The 17,077-nt window shown below is 45.0% G+C and overlaps 1 protein-coding gene across 1 annotated transcript in view; it reads right to left on the bottom strand.

Moving 5' to 3' along the window:
• Positions 1-7,594: 7,594 nt before the first annotated feature.
• PHLPP1 (PH domain and leucine rich repeat protein phosphatase 1) overlaps positions 7,595-17,077 on the bottom strand; it is a 131,815-nt gene continuing 122,332 nt past the window's right edge. Inside the window, exons 14-17 of the mRNA XM_048938663.1 lie at positions 14,839-14,943; positions 13,712-13,906; positions 11,437-11,665; positions 7,595-9,592 (exon numbers count right to left, since the gene is read on the bottom strand). Of these exons, the coding sequence (XP_048794620.1) occupies positions 8,477-9,592; positions 11,437-11,665; positions 13,712-13,906; positions 14,839-14,943 (1,645 nt within the window). The 3' untranslated portion in view covers positions 7,595-8,476. The remainder of the gene's footprint in view (positions 9,593-11,436; positions 11,666-13,711; positions 13,907-14,838; positions 14,944-17,077) is intronic.

The raw sequence follows: 17,077 nt of genomic DNA, 5'->3' as shown, positions 1-17,077 counted from the left end.
TCTACACATACAAGAACACACATCTCAGAGTATTGTAGTTGATCTAATATTCACATAACAATAAAACATTGCAGTTCGGATCAGGAAATGATTGCACAAGCCTTTACTGCAAGTATTTAACACTGATATAGTATCTTAAACACCTCTTTAATAATCTGAACGTAAACAGACTCCATAGCGTTACTGTGGAGCAGACAGAAGACTTTTTGCAAACTTGCTGCGACTCACATTAATGATGATAGCCATGAAATTGAGACCTTGACTCCTAGCTTTTGCCGAGAACCAGGCCTTCAGTGCACGCTGTAAGAAACTGAATTCTTCTACAGCGATATCTGGCATCCAGCTAAAGCCACAACTAACCACAATTCATTCAAAGAAAAGATGTTTGGCTTCCATCCATCTTCCTGCCAAAGCAATCCTGTCCTTTTCTATGCAGTTCAGCTCTATCAGTCTCACCTCTGCCCTCCACTTCCCACTCCTGCACCAATCATTGGTCTTGGCCTTCCCATGTGCAGCTGCAAGGATTGCTCCCTATCTCAAGACTCAACTTGCAGCCCCAGTGTTTCCTCTCAAAGAGCAGGTGGTGAGAAATGAGAAAGCTTCCAAGCCTCTTGTGTTAGGAGGCTTCACCTACACTGTAAGAAAGACCCAGTGCCCTAGTTCCTTCCATTTGACGTGGCGTTTGTAGGGACTGGTGGCTCTCATAGTCCTTCTAGATGCAGAACTCTGGGGATGACTCAAGTCTCAGCTCACATTTCTGGTAGTTTGGCTCACTGTGTGTTGTCCCATGATGTTTTCTGTTGTAAGCAGCAGTGACCTGTGAGCAAATGTGCCAGATTTCAAGAACAAGGACAGATCACGGGGCCTTCCGGATCTATTTGTCAGGAAAGCATCCAGGATGAAGCATCTCTCCATGCAGAGACCTTGTTTCTACCCCTCACAGAATCATTAGGGTTGGAAAGCACCTCTGGAGACCATCTAGTTCAATCCATTGCTAAAGCTGGTTCCTTCCAGGACACAGAGAGCAAGTGCACCCCAAGCAGAGAGTCCACAAAGGAGGCCAGAGCCATCAGAGGGCCAGTGATTGCCAGTTTCTCCACTCACCTTCACGGAGGGAAGCGTAGCAGAGGAGAGTACAAATTCCACCAATACTCTTCGGAGGACTCCAGCAGGGAAGAGGAAGCTTTCCTTCCCCTCAGGGCAGGCAATGTATCAACCAGAGGAAACCTGCCCACCACAAGTGTAGGCCTGGGGCTCTGGACAGACAATCTGTGTTAGGTAAAGGCCAAACCCACACTTCTTGTGGGCAAACAGACTTTCAACGTAACAGCTTCAAAGCGAGTCACTCCTGCTACATCAGGAAGCCTTCTGGGAAGCTGAGCAGATTCAGAAGCTTCAGAAAGAGGAATAAAAGAACCACTACCCTGACCTCTGCAGGTGCTGTGGGACAGGTGCATATATCAAGGCTGGATCTGCCTGGCAGGAGAAAAGCCCCACTGCGGATGTTCCCTGGTGTCAGGCACTGGGCTGACTACAGAAGATGATTTATCTCAAAGTCACTCTGCACTCCTGTTGGGTTTAAACTATCAATTTACACCTGCCTCCTTTGGTGCAGGAGCAAACAGCTTCAGTCAGTCTGGGAGCAAAAATCCCATCTGAGCTCACAGACATTCGTTATCCACAGAGGAACCCCTCCCACGGCCTTGGAGAGAGATGATCTCAATCAAAGCACTGAAATATGAAGTCATTTTTTTGACAGAATGCCTCCCCCTGCCTTGTTCTGAGGAGGAAGCAGAGGGCACAAATATTTAAGATGTCTGTGTTAATGAAATAATGAAAAAAGAAACCACAGCACTGATTCTGCATCCCACTGCTCTGCATAAACTGCTGTGAAATGTTAATCCTGGTGGGCTGTGTCTCTCTGAGCATCCATTTGCCTGACTGTCTCCTTTATTCAAATAATTGTTGTAAAATTAATTCAGTCTGGGGAAAATCTTTTCCAAAACGGAGCAAATTAGCATCCCAAGATGCGAGCTGCTTCTTTCTCAATGTGAAAGGCAAAACTGTGGGGGTTGGGGCCAGTGGAGAAAGAAGATATTTGCTCCTGAAAATAGGCTCAACATAACCTTTACATTTACTAAATAATTCACTCATCTGGAACCATAAAACCCTCACAGCTAGGAGGACTGTGAACGTTCTCAGAATATATTAACTTTTACCATTACTTGCCTTTTCCAGGGCAGTTTCAGTGTACCTGACGTGAAGAAACAACTCTGAACACAAACCGGTTGTGTGACAGCAGAATTTGAAGCTCATCTCTACGGAAACTGCAATCTCAGTTTACGTGAGAAACTGCTTCAAAGTGATGAGAATACATACGGGGATTAGAGAACTGGAGAACAGTTTGAATGGAGATTGTTCTTTTGTAATCCATGTATTTTATTCCCAGTGCAAATCTACCTTCATCTGAGTTTGTCTCCTGTCAATTTCTTGCCTCAACTCAGATTGACTGTAAGTTGAGCTCTAACTACAAAATGGACCTTCTGTAACTCCCATCTCTCAATTACATTTGCAGATCTTACAAATCTCCTTTCCTAGGGCTCCAATAGGTTATTAAATAGGACCATAACCACGTTGCTTATGACAGCTGGGACACTCGTCATTACTCACCTCTTTCACATCCATCCATCTCCAGGAAAAGGTGGCATTCAATCTATTACAGAGGCTTAATGCCTGCCTAGCATAAAAGTGTCACAGATGCTCACCATCACCCATCATACATAAAACATGAGGCTCCTTGCAAGGTCTGCAGATCCTCACTGCGTTTGATGGAATTGGTTTTGGCGTGTGACAGTGCAGGACTGGAAAGTCGCAGGATGCCCTTCATTACTACAAATGGGCTATTGATCTCCAGCTGTGCCATTAGCACACATTGCACCTGCTGCTGAAGCTCATAGGACATTTTGGAAAGCTTAAGCGAGGGGAAAGCATCCATGCACAGGTAATTAGTTTCTCAACAGAACGTACGAAGGCTCACAAGACAGACAGGCACAGCTACAGACCGTACATTTGAAACAGGCTTTGAAATACTACGTGAGAAACGATAGCAGAGAGGTTAAGACATCTGTATGGAAACCTCAAAGTTTTTGCTAACCCACACTGCTGTCCAAGTTAAACAAGGGCAGCTGAAGTGCGGGAGGAAAAAAAGGGCTGAGATTCGCCCAGCTGTTTGTTGAGCACTGGAGGTTCATTAGCTGTGAATGCACCGCGCGCCTCGCGTATGCATTACTCATAGGCTTCCCACTGTACCCAGATTTATAGTACCAAGCCATGCCTAAATCCATCATCTGCACGCCCACAGCACTTCATGCCCACACAACCCTTCTCTGCAAAGTGAGGGACCCAAGGCAGCAGCTTCCCAGCCCTCAGCGTGTAGAGGCAAGGTTCTTGGCACAGCGTGATGGAAGCCACATGACACTGGAAGAGCTGGTGCCAGAAAACTAAGGAGCTTAAGACTTCCTAACTGGAGATGATCAGTGTGCGCAGTCACTGTTCGGGCACACAAGCAGTTGGAAAGGCGTTTTTCCTTCCTGGGGATCACAAGAATGTGTCTTGTGGGCACAGCTGCCCTGACTTACCAGGAAGCTCCTGCTGCTGCCAGCGCTGCTGCTGTGTGGAGTGACAGGCTGAGCCAAGGCAGCTCCAGAACAGCTTCATCTGTAGGTGTGAGCATAGGAGCACGGGTTTCACTTGGGCCCTTGGCAAGGAAGCTGTAGCCATATTCTCCCATCTCATGGTAACACAAGGGGGAGCTCCTGTAGTTTTCAATTAGCAAAGACAGCAGCAACACACTACTTTTTACCCCACCTACGGAAAGCTCCGCTTCAATTATAAAGAGAGGCCTGAAAGCCATTTCTTACCTTCATCACAAGGAGAGCTCTTCTGTCTCAGACAGGTACAAGCTGCAACTCAGCAGGAGAGCAGGCTGGGTGACTTCAGGCTCATTCTTCCCTGTCCCACTTGGTCGTTTCAAGGCACTTCAGTGACCCCACACAAAAACTATGCAGGTACCAGAGGTGACTGAGAAACCTCGCGGTCAAATTCTGCCCACCACAATGAGAGAACACGATGATCCTTTTAACCCCTCATTAAATGGCTCTGCCACAGGGAGACTTGCCATCTCCCAACACTCCCATCAGCTGCCTGTGCTTGTACCCAGAAGAAACAGCTTTGGCTGCTGGGCCATGAGCATCCATTTATTCTAAACCTCAAAAAGACATTCCTGGTTTTGCTCTCCATTGCCATCCCATTTTAAATACGGAGCACCTCACTACATATTCTATGTATGCAGTTCTCTGGGATTAAGAGAATCATTAACCACGCAGATTTTCTCCTGTCTCTCCTTTGTAGGGTTTACAATGAAACAGCATCTTACAAGTCACTGACTCACGCACTTCTGCTGTACCAGCCTTCCCCCATAGCTGTGTCTTGGTTTTCTTTAAAGCACTCCACAGCATATATTGAACCAGAGAAACAATTCCATCTGTTCTGTGAGTCAGCGGTGATGATTTCACTGTTAAAACACAGGGACTTCTCTCCGTGCAGCTGTGCTAAATCCAACAGGAGAGAAGAACGGCATGCCGTGCTCAGAGCATCAACTCCAGACAGCACCACAGCACTGGGGCTCCCCTGCTGGAGGCCTGTCAGGCCCTGCCTGGTGCCTTATAAGCCATGGTCTCAATCAACATTATTACACAATGGCTTCCAGGCACTGCTGGGCCCTCACGCCCCTGCCCCGCTCTCCTTCGACCACTTGCAGGTTCAGGCACATCCCAGTTCAGGCACATCCCGCAGGTACTCGCTGCACAGCAAGTGCCGGCACGCAGCACGCTGACTGGATCAGTCAGGAGCAAATCGATTAATCCAACAATACCGCAACAAATTGGCCCTGAAGCAAGCCAATTGAATTAACAAGGCAGGACCGCAAAGCAGGTTAACTGAGCAAAGTGTTAACACAGTCATTTTACAGATACCTTGAAGTCCTGGCTCCAGTCAAGTGCAAAAGATTCTTTTGGGGCCAGCTACTGGTCACACACCCTCCTCCAGCCAAAGCCTGGGATCCAACTCCAGCATAAGCTCAGACCTGCTCAACTTAAAGCTCAAGGGTCATCTCCTGTTAGACAAACTCATCTCTCCATCCACAGCAGGCAACGTCCAGGCAAAGCAGGCTGACTGGGCTAAGGATGCGGTTTTATTTGCTCCTTTAAGTCCTACTGCATTGCTAGAAATAACTCAAGCCTTTCTACATCCCTGATCTGCAGGCTGGGCACAGGGTTATTCCAACTGAGCCACTCCAGTGAATATTTCCAAGCCCGAAGCTGCAAATTTGAAGCCAAAAGACATCATCAGTGACTGTGCAGAGATACAGGATCATACGTATCTGTGTCACCTTGCAAGGCAAACTGCAGCCTCTCAGAGAGATGAGTGGAGGCCACTGTTCTACAGCGTTATTACTGTCAGAACCCAGATTTTACTCCATCTTGGCTACAACACCACCCCCTTGGTGGGGCTGACCAAAGCGATTCGGGGCACATGCCTCTGAACACAAAGGCTGTCCATTCGGATATCACCAGAGGACTGCTGGCGTCAGGGGAATTCTTAACAAATGACTTCTGAAGCTGCGTGACACTTCAGTAACACCTACCCCCTCGTGGATGTGCTTCCGAACTGACAGCATCACACTTTGGAAAATACACACGTACCATTTGCTAGAACATGATGCGTATGAGTTGAAAGCACAACAGCTAGCAAGAAGGCTGAGATCATTACAAAGAGAATGCTTAAAAGATAACGTATGGGCCGCTGCAGTAGCAGCACAACCACCTCCAGTAATGAGGGAGATACTCTGCACAGTTATTTTGCTCATTCCGAAAGCAATAAGCCACAGGAAGGCAGCAGCACCACAGCACTGGTTACCAATGAGGAGCCCCTGCTCTGAATGCAGAAGCATTCATGCCAACGGGTTGCTCATGCACAACAAAACGCATTATGTAAGAGCACTAGGCAGAAAGCAAAATGAAAAAGCTTTTATGCCACAAAAGACTTGCATGCAAGCAGAGGAGTACCTCCTCAATACCATCATATCTCCCTGTTTAAAGTTACCTTATGGGAAACAATGCAACTAGGTTCATTTTTCTGCCTCCAGCTATCGGCCTCCTCCTGTCCATGCATTTCTGTTTGTCACAGATACGGCTGCTGGCAACTTTCAGAAGACTCAAAAGGTTTGATTATAAAGGTAACGTGGCTCTATGGCTCTACGTTCCCTTCAGTCGAAAGCCTTCCCTTCTCTGCAGCCCTTTTGCCTCACCCCTGCTACAGCAATCCCAATTCTGCTAACAAATCTGGTTCTTTTTTCAAGTCAGATAGTTCCTAATTGCTCAAACTGTCTAAAACACACTGTGCACTTAACCATAAACTCACATATGAGTAATGCACTGAAATGAAGTCAGTGACCTCAGCTCCAGTCCTCACCAGATAAGAACACATTAACATCCTTTGTGAAAGAGGGCAGAGATGTTGAGAAAAGTCACAAGTTGCAAAAACTGTACCTTGTTTTCCAAATCCCCCTTTAAATCTGGAACAAAACACCCTTCACCCTGTTTAAAAACACTGAATTCTCCAGAGATGTTCCCAGACAGCCAACCTATTGATCCAGTTACAGGAAGGGGAACAAGAAGGCCCTATGAACACATCAATCCCTCACATTGTGACTTGTTGAGACAGACCACTAATACAAATGTCTTCTTCAGACAGACGAGAAATCCTCTGCCCAAATCCTGTCACTTCAGTGCTACAAAAGCTCTGACTTTGGAATGCAGTTCTAAAAGGGACCATGCTGTAAGCAGAAGGCTTTAGTGTGCTCTCAGTTTTGGCCATCTGCACCTCACCTTTAGAGACTGAGGAGGAAAAGAAAGTTTGTTGGAGACAACACTGAGGAAGGCTAAGGGTCCTTTCCTGCAGGATTCACAAAGAAATGCCCTTCTGCTATCAAACTGCCACTGAACTCAGGTTCATTTAACACTACAACCAAATCTGAGTTTATGTAGTTAACTTTGAGCTCTTCTCCACCTTCTATTTTTCCTCCCCTCTCATACCCCGTGTTTTCTTGCTCCCTTTCTTAGCCCTTATCCCTTCATCATTCCTACCTTCACTTGCTCAGTCCCAATGGCACAGATTCAGAGCACCGCTCCTCTTGTCTTCTGATACTGTCAATACTGTGGTGAAGGGCAAATCAATAGCGCTCCATTTGTACTGAGAAACAAAAGAACGATGCTAATTCCTCACTGTTGTCCAGCATCTCTTAAGGGCATTTTGCACAGCCATTGGGTGACTTCCTTGCTAAAATTTCTAAGAGTACATGTCAGTTTCTGCAGTTCCTGTAAGAAAAAGCATACACTAAGATGGAAAAGTCGCAGTGTAAACAGACTGCGGTATAACGATGAACTACAGCAAGCTGCTCAAAGGCTCAGCTATTCAGACAAAAGCAGACATCATTTGTAAATTTCATATTTATTATAACAAAAATTATGACATGTTCATTTGTGCATTCGGCTTTAATATAACTCTTGGTTTGTAAATGTTCTACAGCAAATGAGCTCTATACAATCATGCTGGTTGTGGCAGCAATAAGGAACACAAATAAAACGTGTTTGTAAAAGAATAGAAAGAGACCAGAGGAAAAAGTGGGTTTCTTTCAATGGTCTGTACCATCTAACTCTAGCTAACTTGTACGCAGTCACTCCGTTCGCTATGCTCAATGACCACGGCCCAAAGAATTGCTTAAGAAAAAGGTCAGTTTTTCAGGTTGTGTCCTTAATGCCAAGGCTACAAAACATGTAAGCATCACTATACAACACTGAGCTATTTACAGTAATTTCCCAATCAACTGTTCTCTCAGAGAAAATTAGTGAATCTCAGTGACTTAAGTCACCTGAAAGAGTAAAGCAACTCCTAGGAGTTAGTCTCCATATTCTACAAATGTCTATCATTTTCAAGACCAAAAAAAGCCTTTTCTCTCAAAGAAATACAGTATTACAATATTACTTAAATCATTTAGCACTGGCTACTGCCCTGCTTTTCAAACAAAACAAACAAGCCATTTTAAAAAATATTACATCATCATCTGTTTCTCAGCAATATATTAAACCTTTTTATTATTTTTTTTTTGTTTTGTTTTTACATTTGATATGTTAAGGGAAGATTAACTATCTTAAACTTTACTGGTAAAGCATCTCTAGAAGAAAGTCAATGAATATTAAACCTAACAAACTGAAAAGCTGCAGTTATCTGTAGTGGCAGGATAAAGAAAAGGAAGTGTATAAAGGAAACGTAGAAGGGAAACCCCTGCTGTAGTGTGCGCCCACTGGGTCCTGCACTCAAGTCTCCTCATCTGCTCATTTCCAAGCAGTAGAATGGGTCATAGTGGCGTATCGTAGTAGTCTGCCAGGTGGTCCATCTGGTACTGCCGCTGCTGCTGCTGCTGCTGTTGTTCCTGGTGCTGTTTCATGATCTCCTTGACCTCTTCTTCCAGCTCTGGTGGGATGATGAACTGGTCATCCGGGTCCGGCTGTGCCGGAGCAGCAAAATATCCCCCTGTTTTCCTAAGCGGTGCATCTGTTGCAACTTCAATCAAATTATGGCTTCTCTCTTGGGGTGCCACAGAGCCATTGCCCCTCCGACGCCCTATTGTGCCTGTGGCAGAACATTCGGCTTTCTTGGGGAGGCCGGGCTCATCTTCGTTGGCACTGATGACAATACCTTCGTCACTGGCTTCCACAGGCACTTGGAGAAGCTGCTTCTCCTTCGCTCGGCTGCAATGGATGTCCACCTCCACTTCCACACGGCTGCCGTTGGTGAACACCCCCTCTATCGGCTCCTCGTCGTCGCTGTCGAGGCCGTTGTCGGAGAAGGCGCTGGAGAACGTGGCGCTGGAGAGCTGACGCTGGAAGGAGTTGGACAGGCAGACAGGATGCAGCATGCAGCGCTGCTCGCCGGGGTAGGCCGGGCTGCTCTCGTTCATGGCTACCTGCGGAGGTTCATCGGAGGCTGTGGACCCCACCTCGCTGCTCATTTCTGAGGTGGAGATCTCGCTGCTGATCTCTGAAGCCATGCCGCTGCTTGAAGATGGCATCCCAAGAGCATCCGCTGGCCTGTCCTTGATGACCACGTTGACAGACTGGGGGAAAATGCCTGGGCTGGGGGGTGGGACCCCATTAAGTTCACAGCAGCAGAAGCTGTCCTCCGTAACATTGAGCTGAACCACAACTGCGCTGATGCTGTCGTTGCAGCCGTAACTTTGGGCCAAAGTGCAAAGCTTCTTGGCAGCTGCCAGCGCATCAGGCACGTTTCTGACTGCTTCCACTGCCTCATCCATCGAGAGGCTGTCCCACAGCCCCTTGCTCCCCAGAATGAAGAACTCATCTTGTGGAGTTAAGGTAATGGACTGGACGTGGGGACGTGGCACAACGCTTGGGTGAAGGAATGTGTATCCCAAGATCCTCGTTGAATCTGTCACACCATTTACTTTGCCATCCTGAAATTAGAAAGGATAGAAAACTGGAAACAAGGCAGACAGATACATGGCACTCCCGTCTCCCTGCATCTTACCTCTGCCTGTTTTTGTAGTACCCCAATTACAGCCATTTACTGATGGGCAAATGTAGAAGTGACTTGCAAGGAGACAGAGCTGGAATGGGAACATAGTGACGGCTGCTTTCTAACCTTGCACTCAGCCTCCTACACCCTACTGATTTGTCATCAGCATCACCTATGCAGACCAACAAAGCATAAGTCTGCAACAAAGACCCATCTATTCTGCTCCTGCAGCTGTGAGAGCCAACTGGACTAATGTTTTATCCATGAGTCAGACTTGTCCCTCCTCTGCCCACAGTATCTGGCGTTATAGAGGGCAAAGTTGCACACAGCTCCATTTGATACAGGAGTTACGACTCTTCTCTTGCAGGTTGATCTTGGCTCATCACTTAAGAAACAAAAGTTCATTTTAAAAAGCTTCAAATGAAGTAAGTCAAACGCAGCAGAGAGCAAGTCTGCATTTTGCAGTCAGCTGCACTGTAGTGAAATGTTTTACATGCTCTAATTACTTACTATGCTTCCACTTATAAATAAATTTCCAAAAAGAGGAGGAATAACATCTGAAGGGAAAGCACCAGTAAAAACGGGCGTATTTGAGAAGTAAATATCATGCCCATCCAAATCCCAGGATCTGGTTAGGATCTGAGCTGCCACAATAAGCACAGTGAGCATCTGAAACAGCAAGCCTGGTTTGTTGGCAGCCTGTGGAGAGAGCTGCAGCCCGCTAATTGTGTCTTTGAGATGAAGAGCAGAGGTGAGGATTTATGCTCATTTGGTCCAGTCGATGACAGTAGTGGTTATTATACAGCAAGTAACCACAGAAAAGCAAACCAAGACCAAAAAATCTTCCCCTTTAAAACCTTGTCAGCTTGTTAACTTCCCTATTAAGATTCTAACAGAAGCGATAAGCCATCAACAAAGCATGAAATCAATGAGTCATCTCAAGATTCAGCACAGAAATTTCCCTTTTCCTTTACAGAGCATAACGAGCATGCCTCAGTGATGCACGCTATGTTGGACTGACTCCTTTCTAATCTGTCACGTTTGAGATTCCAGTCATCACCTCTTGGCAAGATTAACAAGCATGCAATTTTATTACACGCACACACCTGCTCATGGCTGTACAGCAGTGAAGTTTTTGCCCTTTCCTCCCCCATTGACAGGATACAATATTTCTCTGTTCCTATGCACATGTCACACAAGGCAATGCACAGCTGACTGCGGTGGCTTTAAGCTTGTAAGAAGGCAGCAAGTAGCTTTCTCTTATGGCCTTCCAACTGAGCAAAGGACAGGTTCTTTCTTTTAGGCAACTGCTGTCTTCAAGAGCTACTTGTCAGAGGGCACCTCTGGGAACAGACAGCTCAGACAACAAAGCCAATCTGCCAGCAGTAAGGACTCTCCTGCAGTAAGGATGGCACAGTCGCAAGTGCTCAGCTCTTATCTTTCTAGACTGGGGGGATCTTCGTGACAGCACCAACACATTATTTGCTCTCACCATCTCAGAGGGAAAGAAGGTGTCAGCTCCCGTTTCACCACAGCATGCTCACAGTAATTCCCCCTCGGAAGCTAACCAAAATGTAGCATGGTAATTAGATGGAAAAACAACTTAATTGCATGACATGAATCACCTTGAAAGGACAACTCTATTCTGGAACTCGTTATCAATACTATCTCTTAAAGATTACAAATACAGATGTGTAATTCCAAATACCACCATGCAAATATCCTCAAAGGAAGCTGCGACTTGCAGCAGTCCTCCTTTCACCCACACCAGAGTTCTCTAACCTCTGTGATAATGGCCTTATGCTGCTTAATCCTCTTCAGCTCTTCTTCACAACTCATCACATAGCACCTGGACAAAGGCAGAGGTTTCCCATTCCGGCACAGAACAGTTTGGCACTTCCCCACATTTGCTGAGGTTAACGTGAAGCATCCTCCAGGGTCCATGGGATCATGTTTTATATGGCAAAGGACAGCAGAGCCTCCAAGTTTTTGTCCAGCTGTTCCAAGTTTCCTGGAATTTAAACAAAACACGGATTGTTCTTCAATTGAAAAGCAAGTGTTATGGGTACTAATGAGAAACAACTGCTATTCTGCAACCACGAGCACTCGGGACACTGACTATTGGATCACTGGGACAAAAACAAAAGTCTCCACTGAAGACCATGACACTGTAGCAACACTGCAGAGTCATCACGCACAGCTCTCAAGCTGTGTGCTATTTCCAGCACGATGCAGATACTCCAATCTTAGAATCAATTTTAGAAAAATCTCTGCACTCCAAAGAGCCGCACAGTCAGCTCCCTTTCTCTGCATCTGAAAGAAGTCTACTTCAAAGGTCACACAGAGGGAAACGAAGAAGGTTGGAAAAGTGTTGAGGGCTAATAAATCGAGTACAGGTAGAGCTTACAAAGAAAGTTGCATTAACCAGAGTTTGGGCTCCTGCAGCTACAGATTTTACTATGAAAAACAGTAATTTTAACTGTAGAGATCCCAGTTTTGAGCAGAAATAGAAATCAGAGGTTCGTTGTTTTGTGATGCCTTCAAAATAATGCTTTCAAAGATTCAATGACACAACAACAGAGCAGCTATTAATTTCACCATAAGAAGGCATGCTTTTTAGTTATCATGTTGGTAGTAATTTTACTCGTGTAAATTGAAATAGGACTGGAGAAAATAAAAAACATCTTTGCCAGTACGTTCTTTATCAGGACCTTCTCTTACAGTAATTAAGAACTGGAAAGCTAGTTACAGGGGCTACTGAATCTACATTAACGCTAAGTAAAGCTGGCAAGAACTTTAGATTCAAAACGCTGGGGAAACAAAGCACAAACTGAACTTGAACCCAGGCTTCAATATGCTTTTCTGTTTTTTTGGTTGTTTTTTCTTTTTTTAAGGCACTTCAGGAATGTGGCATAGTATCTGTAATAATCCTCAATGAATGGCTGCATGCAACTAGAATGAATGCTATTTCTGGTTCACCAAAGGAATGGTTAGCTTACTTTGACTCGAGCCCTGCCTCCCACAAATACAGCTCTTCTGCAGGAGCGTACATTCCTGTGAAAGTCCACGAGTGGGAAACAAAGCCACTAGTAAACACTTTCAGTACTCAACATTTATATTGTTCTTGAAGGGTTTAATTAGATGGCAACCTTCTCAGTTACCACTGTAACCACAGCAATTATGCGAGGCAGCATTTTCTCTTTTGTTTATAAGGTTCAACCCCATCCTGCTGCTCCTATTTCCCAATATCAGAATTTCAATATTTTCCCTTCCAGAGCTGCAGCAATTGAATAACAAGAGATGCTGCTTTCAACTCCATCCACTTCCTTCATCTGGGAGCTTTCTCCTATGTTTCCCTGACCTCCTCATTCTCTTTGCTCAGTTCCCTTCATACTCCTCCTCCACTCAATGTCTCTCCAAGCACAATTTCTCATTCTGTAAAGAAGAGTGAGCATACACACAGGTCTCCAAGCCTCCACACACAGCTCCTATTACACTCACATCTATTGTATCACAATCTTTTCAGGTGGATCTTGCATAAATAATATTCTTAGGTCAAAGGAATGCCAAGACAGACTCTTTTTTTTTTTTTTCAGGGAGTCAAGAGTGCATGTTTTAATATTTGCATGGCTTTAAATAATCCGACTTGGTACAGAAAGAAAGAATCAGCCCAAGCTCTGCAGGCAGTAATAGTAAGGAAATTTAAAAGAGGATCAAGAAATTCATACTACTGTCCTGGCTACCGCACATTTAGAGTCACAAGACAGAGAAGAGAAAAACTGCTAGTCAAACATTTAATAATTTTGAGGTTGGATATCATTTTTGTTTGGGTGGGTGGGAAAGGGTTGGGGTTTTTCTCCTCACATCCCAAAGGAACAGAAGGCAATATCCACAAAACAAGCAATGAAAGAATACAAAGGTGCCAGAAACCACCTTTCCTCCCTCCCTCCCACTTTTAGTAGCAAATGAAGAGCAACACAATCAACCTGACAAGGAACAAGCTGCCCAATGAACATACACAAGGTAAAAAAAACAAAGCTTCAGATCCAAGACTCACCTCTGCATAACAATGAAAGTGTTGATCATATATTCCTCTTCATTTTTTGTTTTCTGTAGCTCTTCTGCCAAGATGTCACTCATGGTGCACTGCAACAGATACGGTACTTCCACATTGCGGTCACCATCAAAAACACCATAAAGTGCCTCTCTGTTGTCACAGAAGTTATTGGCTGACAGGGCTGCCACACACAATCTAGTAAAGCAAAGCAGAACAACAAGATTGCTATGCAGCACTAATTTCTCATCTTGTCATTCTGAGAAGACGCAGCCTGGTCTGAGAACCAGTTTTCACTAATTCTTTTCACAAGCTCCTCACAATTGCTTTCTTCTGTGGAGAAGAGGAAGGCCCATTCAACAATGCTAAAATGGGGAGAGAGCTGTTTTTGAAAATTCGAGCCAAGACCTAAAGATTCTTCTTCCTTTTTTGCACGTGAACAAGTCTCTTATTTGTATAAAACAGGGGACAAGCTTGCAGGGGTGAAATACATCCAAAACATCGTTAGCTGAAACTGCATTTGCTCCACCAAGAGCCATCTTTATGACTCAGCATGCTGCTGACCAAGCTATGTGTTAAATTAGCGAACAGCAAGTAAAGGTTTGCTTGGCACTTGCTAGGGAAACCTAGGTAGCAGAAGATTTCTACAAAGGTATTTAGGGAACAATGAGATTCGTCACTTTGCCAGTAACACAGAGACCAGCAGACTCTTGCTGTGTTATTCGTCAAGTGCTGCCTCAGTCACAGAAGCTCTACATACATATTCAGTTTTGGCCATTCTACTTCTTCCTTTAGTATCTCTGATTTCCTTGGTAAACACCCTTTAGCTGAAGATAAAAAAGCTTTGCAAAAGAGGAAAATGCTATTAAACGTGCCCATCTTTAGCAAGTACCAAAGGCTTGCACAGAGAAAATGTGTCGGTTACCCTTGTATCTTAGCAACATTCCCGACAAAGAAGAAAGTTTAGAGCCAGGCAGGGGCCCAGTATACAGAATATAGAATCATGGCATGGCCTCTGCCTTTGTGAGGCCCGAAACATCCCCAAACTGAAATAGCAGATCTCTTTGTATCTGCATAGAGGCACTCTGCTGCTAGGATGCTTGTATAATAAGAACAACGCCGGCTCTTACTTGTTCTTAACTCCTGATGCCTCTGTGTAACCGTGACTCCACACAGCTGGAGCTCCTGAAGCATCACCAGCCGAGGGCTGGTCAATCTTGAAACAACGGATATTGCTGTAAGAAGAAAGGAAAAGATGCACTGGTTTCAGCTTCAAATGTAAGAACAGCAGTTTTCTTCTTCCCAGTTCTTAGGAATACCTTTAATAGAATAAAACAGAGCAGGACATCTAAGGCAGTTACCCTTCTGTGTCTGTCTACAAAGAACAAAAAAGCAGTAAATAACCAAGCCTCAATAAGAGTGTCAGCTGCACTGTTTGCTTACCCAGCTTTTCTTCTTTCTCCCTACCCTCACACCCCTCCTCACCCCCAAGCTATTTGTTTACAGCTTGGCCTAGTGGGAATGCAAGGCCAATTTGTCACCATCTTAATGGAAGCCAGTATATGGAGTGATTTTTCAACTGAAGCCCTTTTCACTCATGTTAAAAACAAGTCCGTATGACCTGCGCCATCCCCTAAATTAAAAGATAAGTCTTCAGAAGCAGCAACACAGAGTAACAGTCTACTACAAAAATGCCCATGAGTCAGAAATCAGCTCCATCCCAGGGCTGTCCTGACTTGCAAGAGCAGGTCTGCAGCCCAGGCTGTGAGCACAGGCCTTCTGCCTTCCATTATTTTACAGCCCAGATTTTACCTGGGCCCTTGATCCTCTACCCTCCAATTTACTACCAACATAGCCTCTAGCCTGAAGTTCAAATACCTTGCATAGTGCAATAAAGACTTGAAAAAGGACCATCCCTGTCTGTTTATGCACTTCTCTTCATAGCCGGGCTTTGCTGGGGAGAGATGACCTGCCCTGTGCTCCTTCCACTCCCTTCCAAAGGCAGGGAAACAAGCTCCCCATGCGCTGCAGGAACTTCAAAGGCACCTGAACCTTTCATGAGCCAAATGAATCATAGAAGGACAAGCAGAAAGGTCTAACTATTCGCTCAGAGGATTCATTTTTCTCCATCCAAAGCCCCATCTGACCTGAACACACAAGGGAAGTCTTTTTCGCATTTCACAGCCTTCCTCAAATAACTTGAGGGACTGTCACTTCCACTCTGATTTCTTTTAATGCAAATAGTCAGGACATACATCAGCTAGGGCCTGCTAAAAGCAAATAAAGTACACAAATCAGGTTAGAGCCGTCGGTGTTTTGAGCCCTTGACTTTGCAGCCCCCCTGTGTGACAAATGTAAGGCAAACACATCACCAATGGCATCAGAAAAGTAGTATCTGATCCTGTCAAACAGGAAACCTGGATTCTGAAGTAACAGATATTCTACATCTGTCTGTACCTGCAAAATACTATGACATACACAAGCAAATGCACTTTCTTCACAGGCTTCTAATGCAAGGCACTTATCCTGCAGGGCAGAGGAATTTGGATCAGAAGGGTTTTTCAGTTTCCTCTTGCAGCTGGGTTGACTGACCCTGGGGCAGGTCAAGGACCCAAGGTTGTATCAATGCTTCCCAGCAGTGGTTAAAAAAAGAAGAAGAAAAAAAAAAAAGCTACTTCAATGCATTGCCTTCATCTTCCTCAGTGGTGTAATTACAACTAGACCACGTGCTCATAAAGGAACAGTACCCAGCAGCATATCCCACACAGGGAGATGAGCTAAGGCTTCCATACGGTATGCTTTACTTTCCCCCAGTTCAAGATGTTATAATTGAACCAGCAGCTCTTTCTGAAAAATCACAGTAACCACATCTTTTTTTTTCCCCCTCTCCTTTTCATTATAATTGCTACTGAAATCCTTACGTCCTGTAAGTCACTTGGCAACATCCTCCTAAGCATGCAAGTTTCCTTTAAGATCTCCATACAAGGGGAAAAAAAGCAAGCATGCGTGACAGGGCTCCTCTCATCAGAAGCAATACATATTAACCTACTGCCTGCTTGAATCCTGCCAGGACACAGATGGAGAGCTGCCTTCCACGTGCAGAAGGAAGATATAAAAAGCACCAAGAACACAAGTGCTTTTGTGCCTGCCACAAGAAGTAAGGGCAAGGAGCACCTCCTCTCTCATGTTCAGTTGTGGCAGTGCACTGTGGATGTCTACACAGACATCCACTATATCTCAAAGGAGACCTGAAACACCTGACCTCAGCTGAAGGGTATTTACTCAGACAAGAATAGGTCTGAAATTAAGAAAAATAATTTATTAAAGCAAGAAACACACATATGCATGCTTAAGAAGAAAGAAGTTTCT

This window comes from Lagopus muta, chromosome 3 (assembly GCF_023343835.1).
Source record: "Lagopus muta isolate bLagMut1 chromosome 3, bLagMut1 primary, whole genome shotgun sequence".
In the NCBI taxonomy this organism is placed as follows: domain Eukaryota; kingdom Metazoa; phylum Chordata; class Aves; order Galliformes; family Phasianidae; genus Lagopus; species Lagopus muta.
The sequence above is the reverse complement of the archived record's forward strand: the minus strand, read 5'-3'. Positions and strand labels throughout refer to the sequence as shown.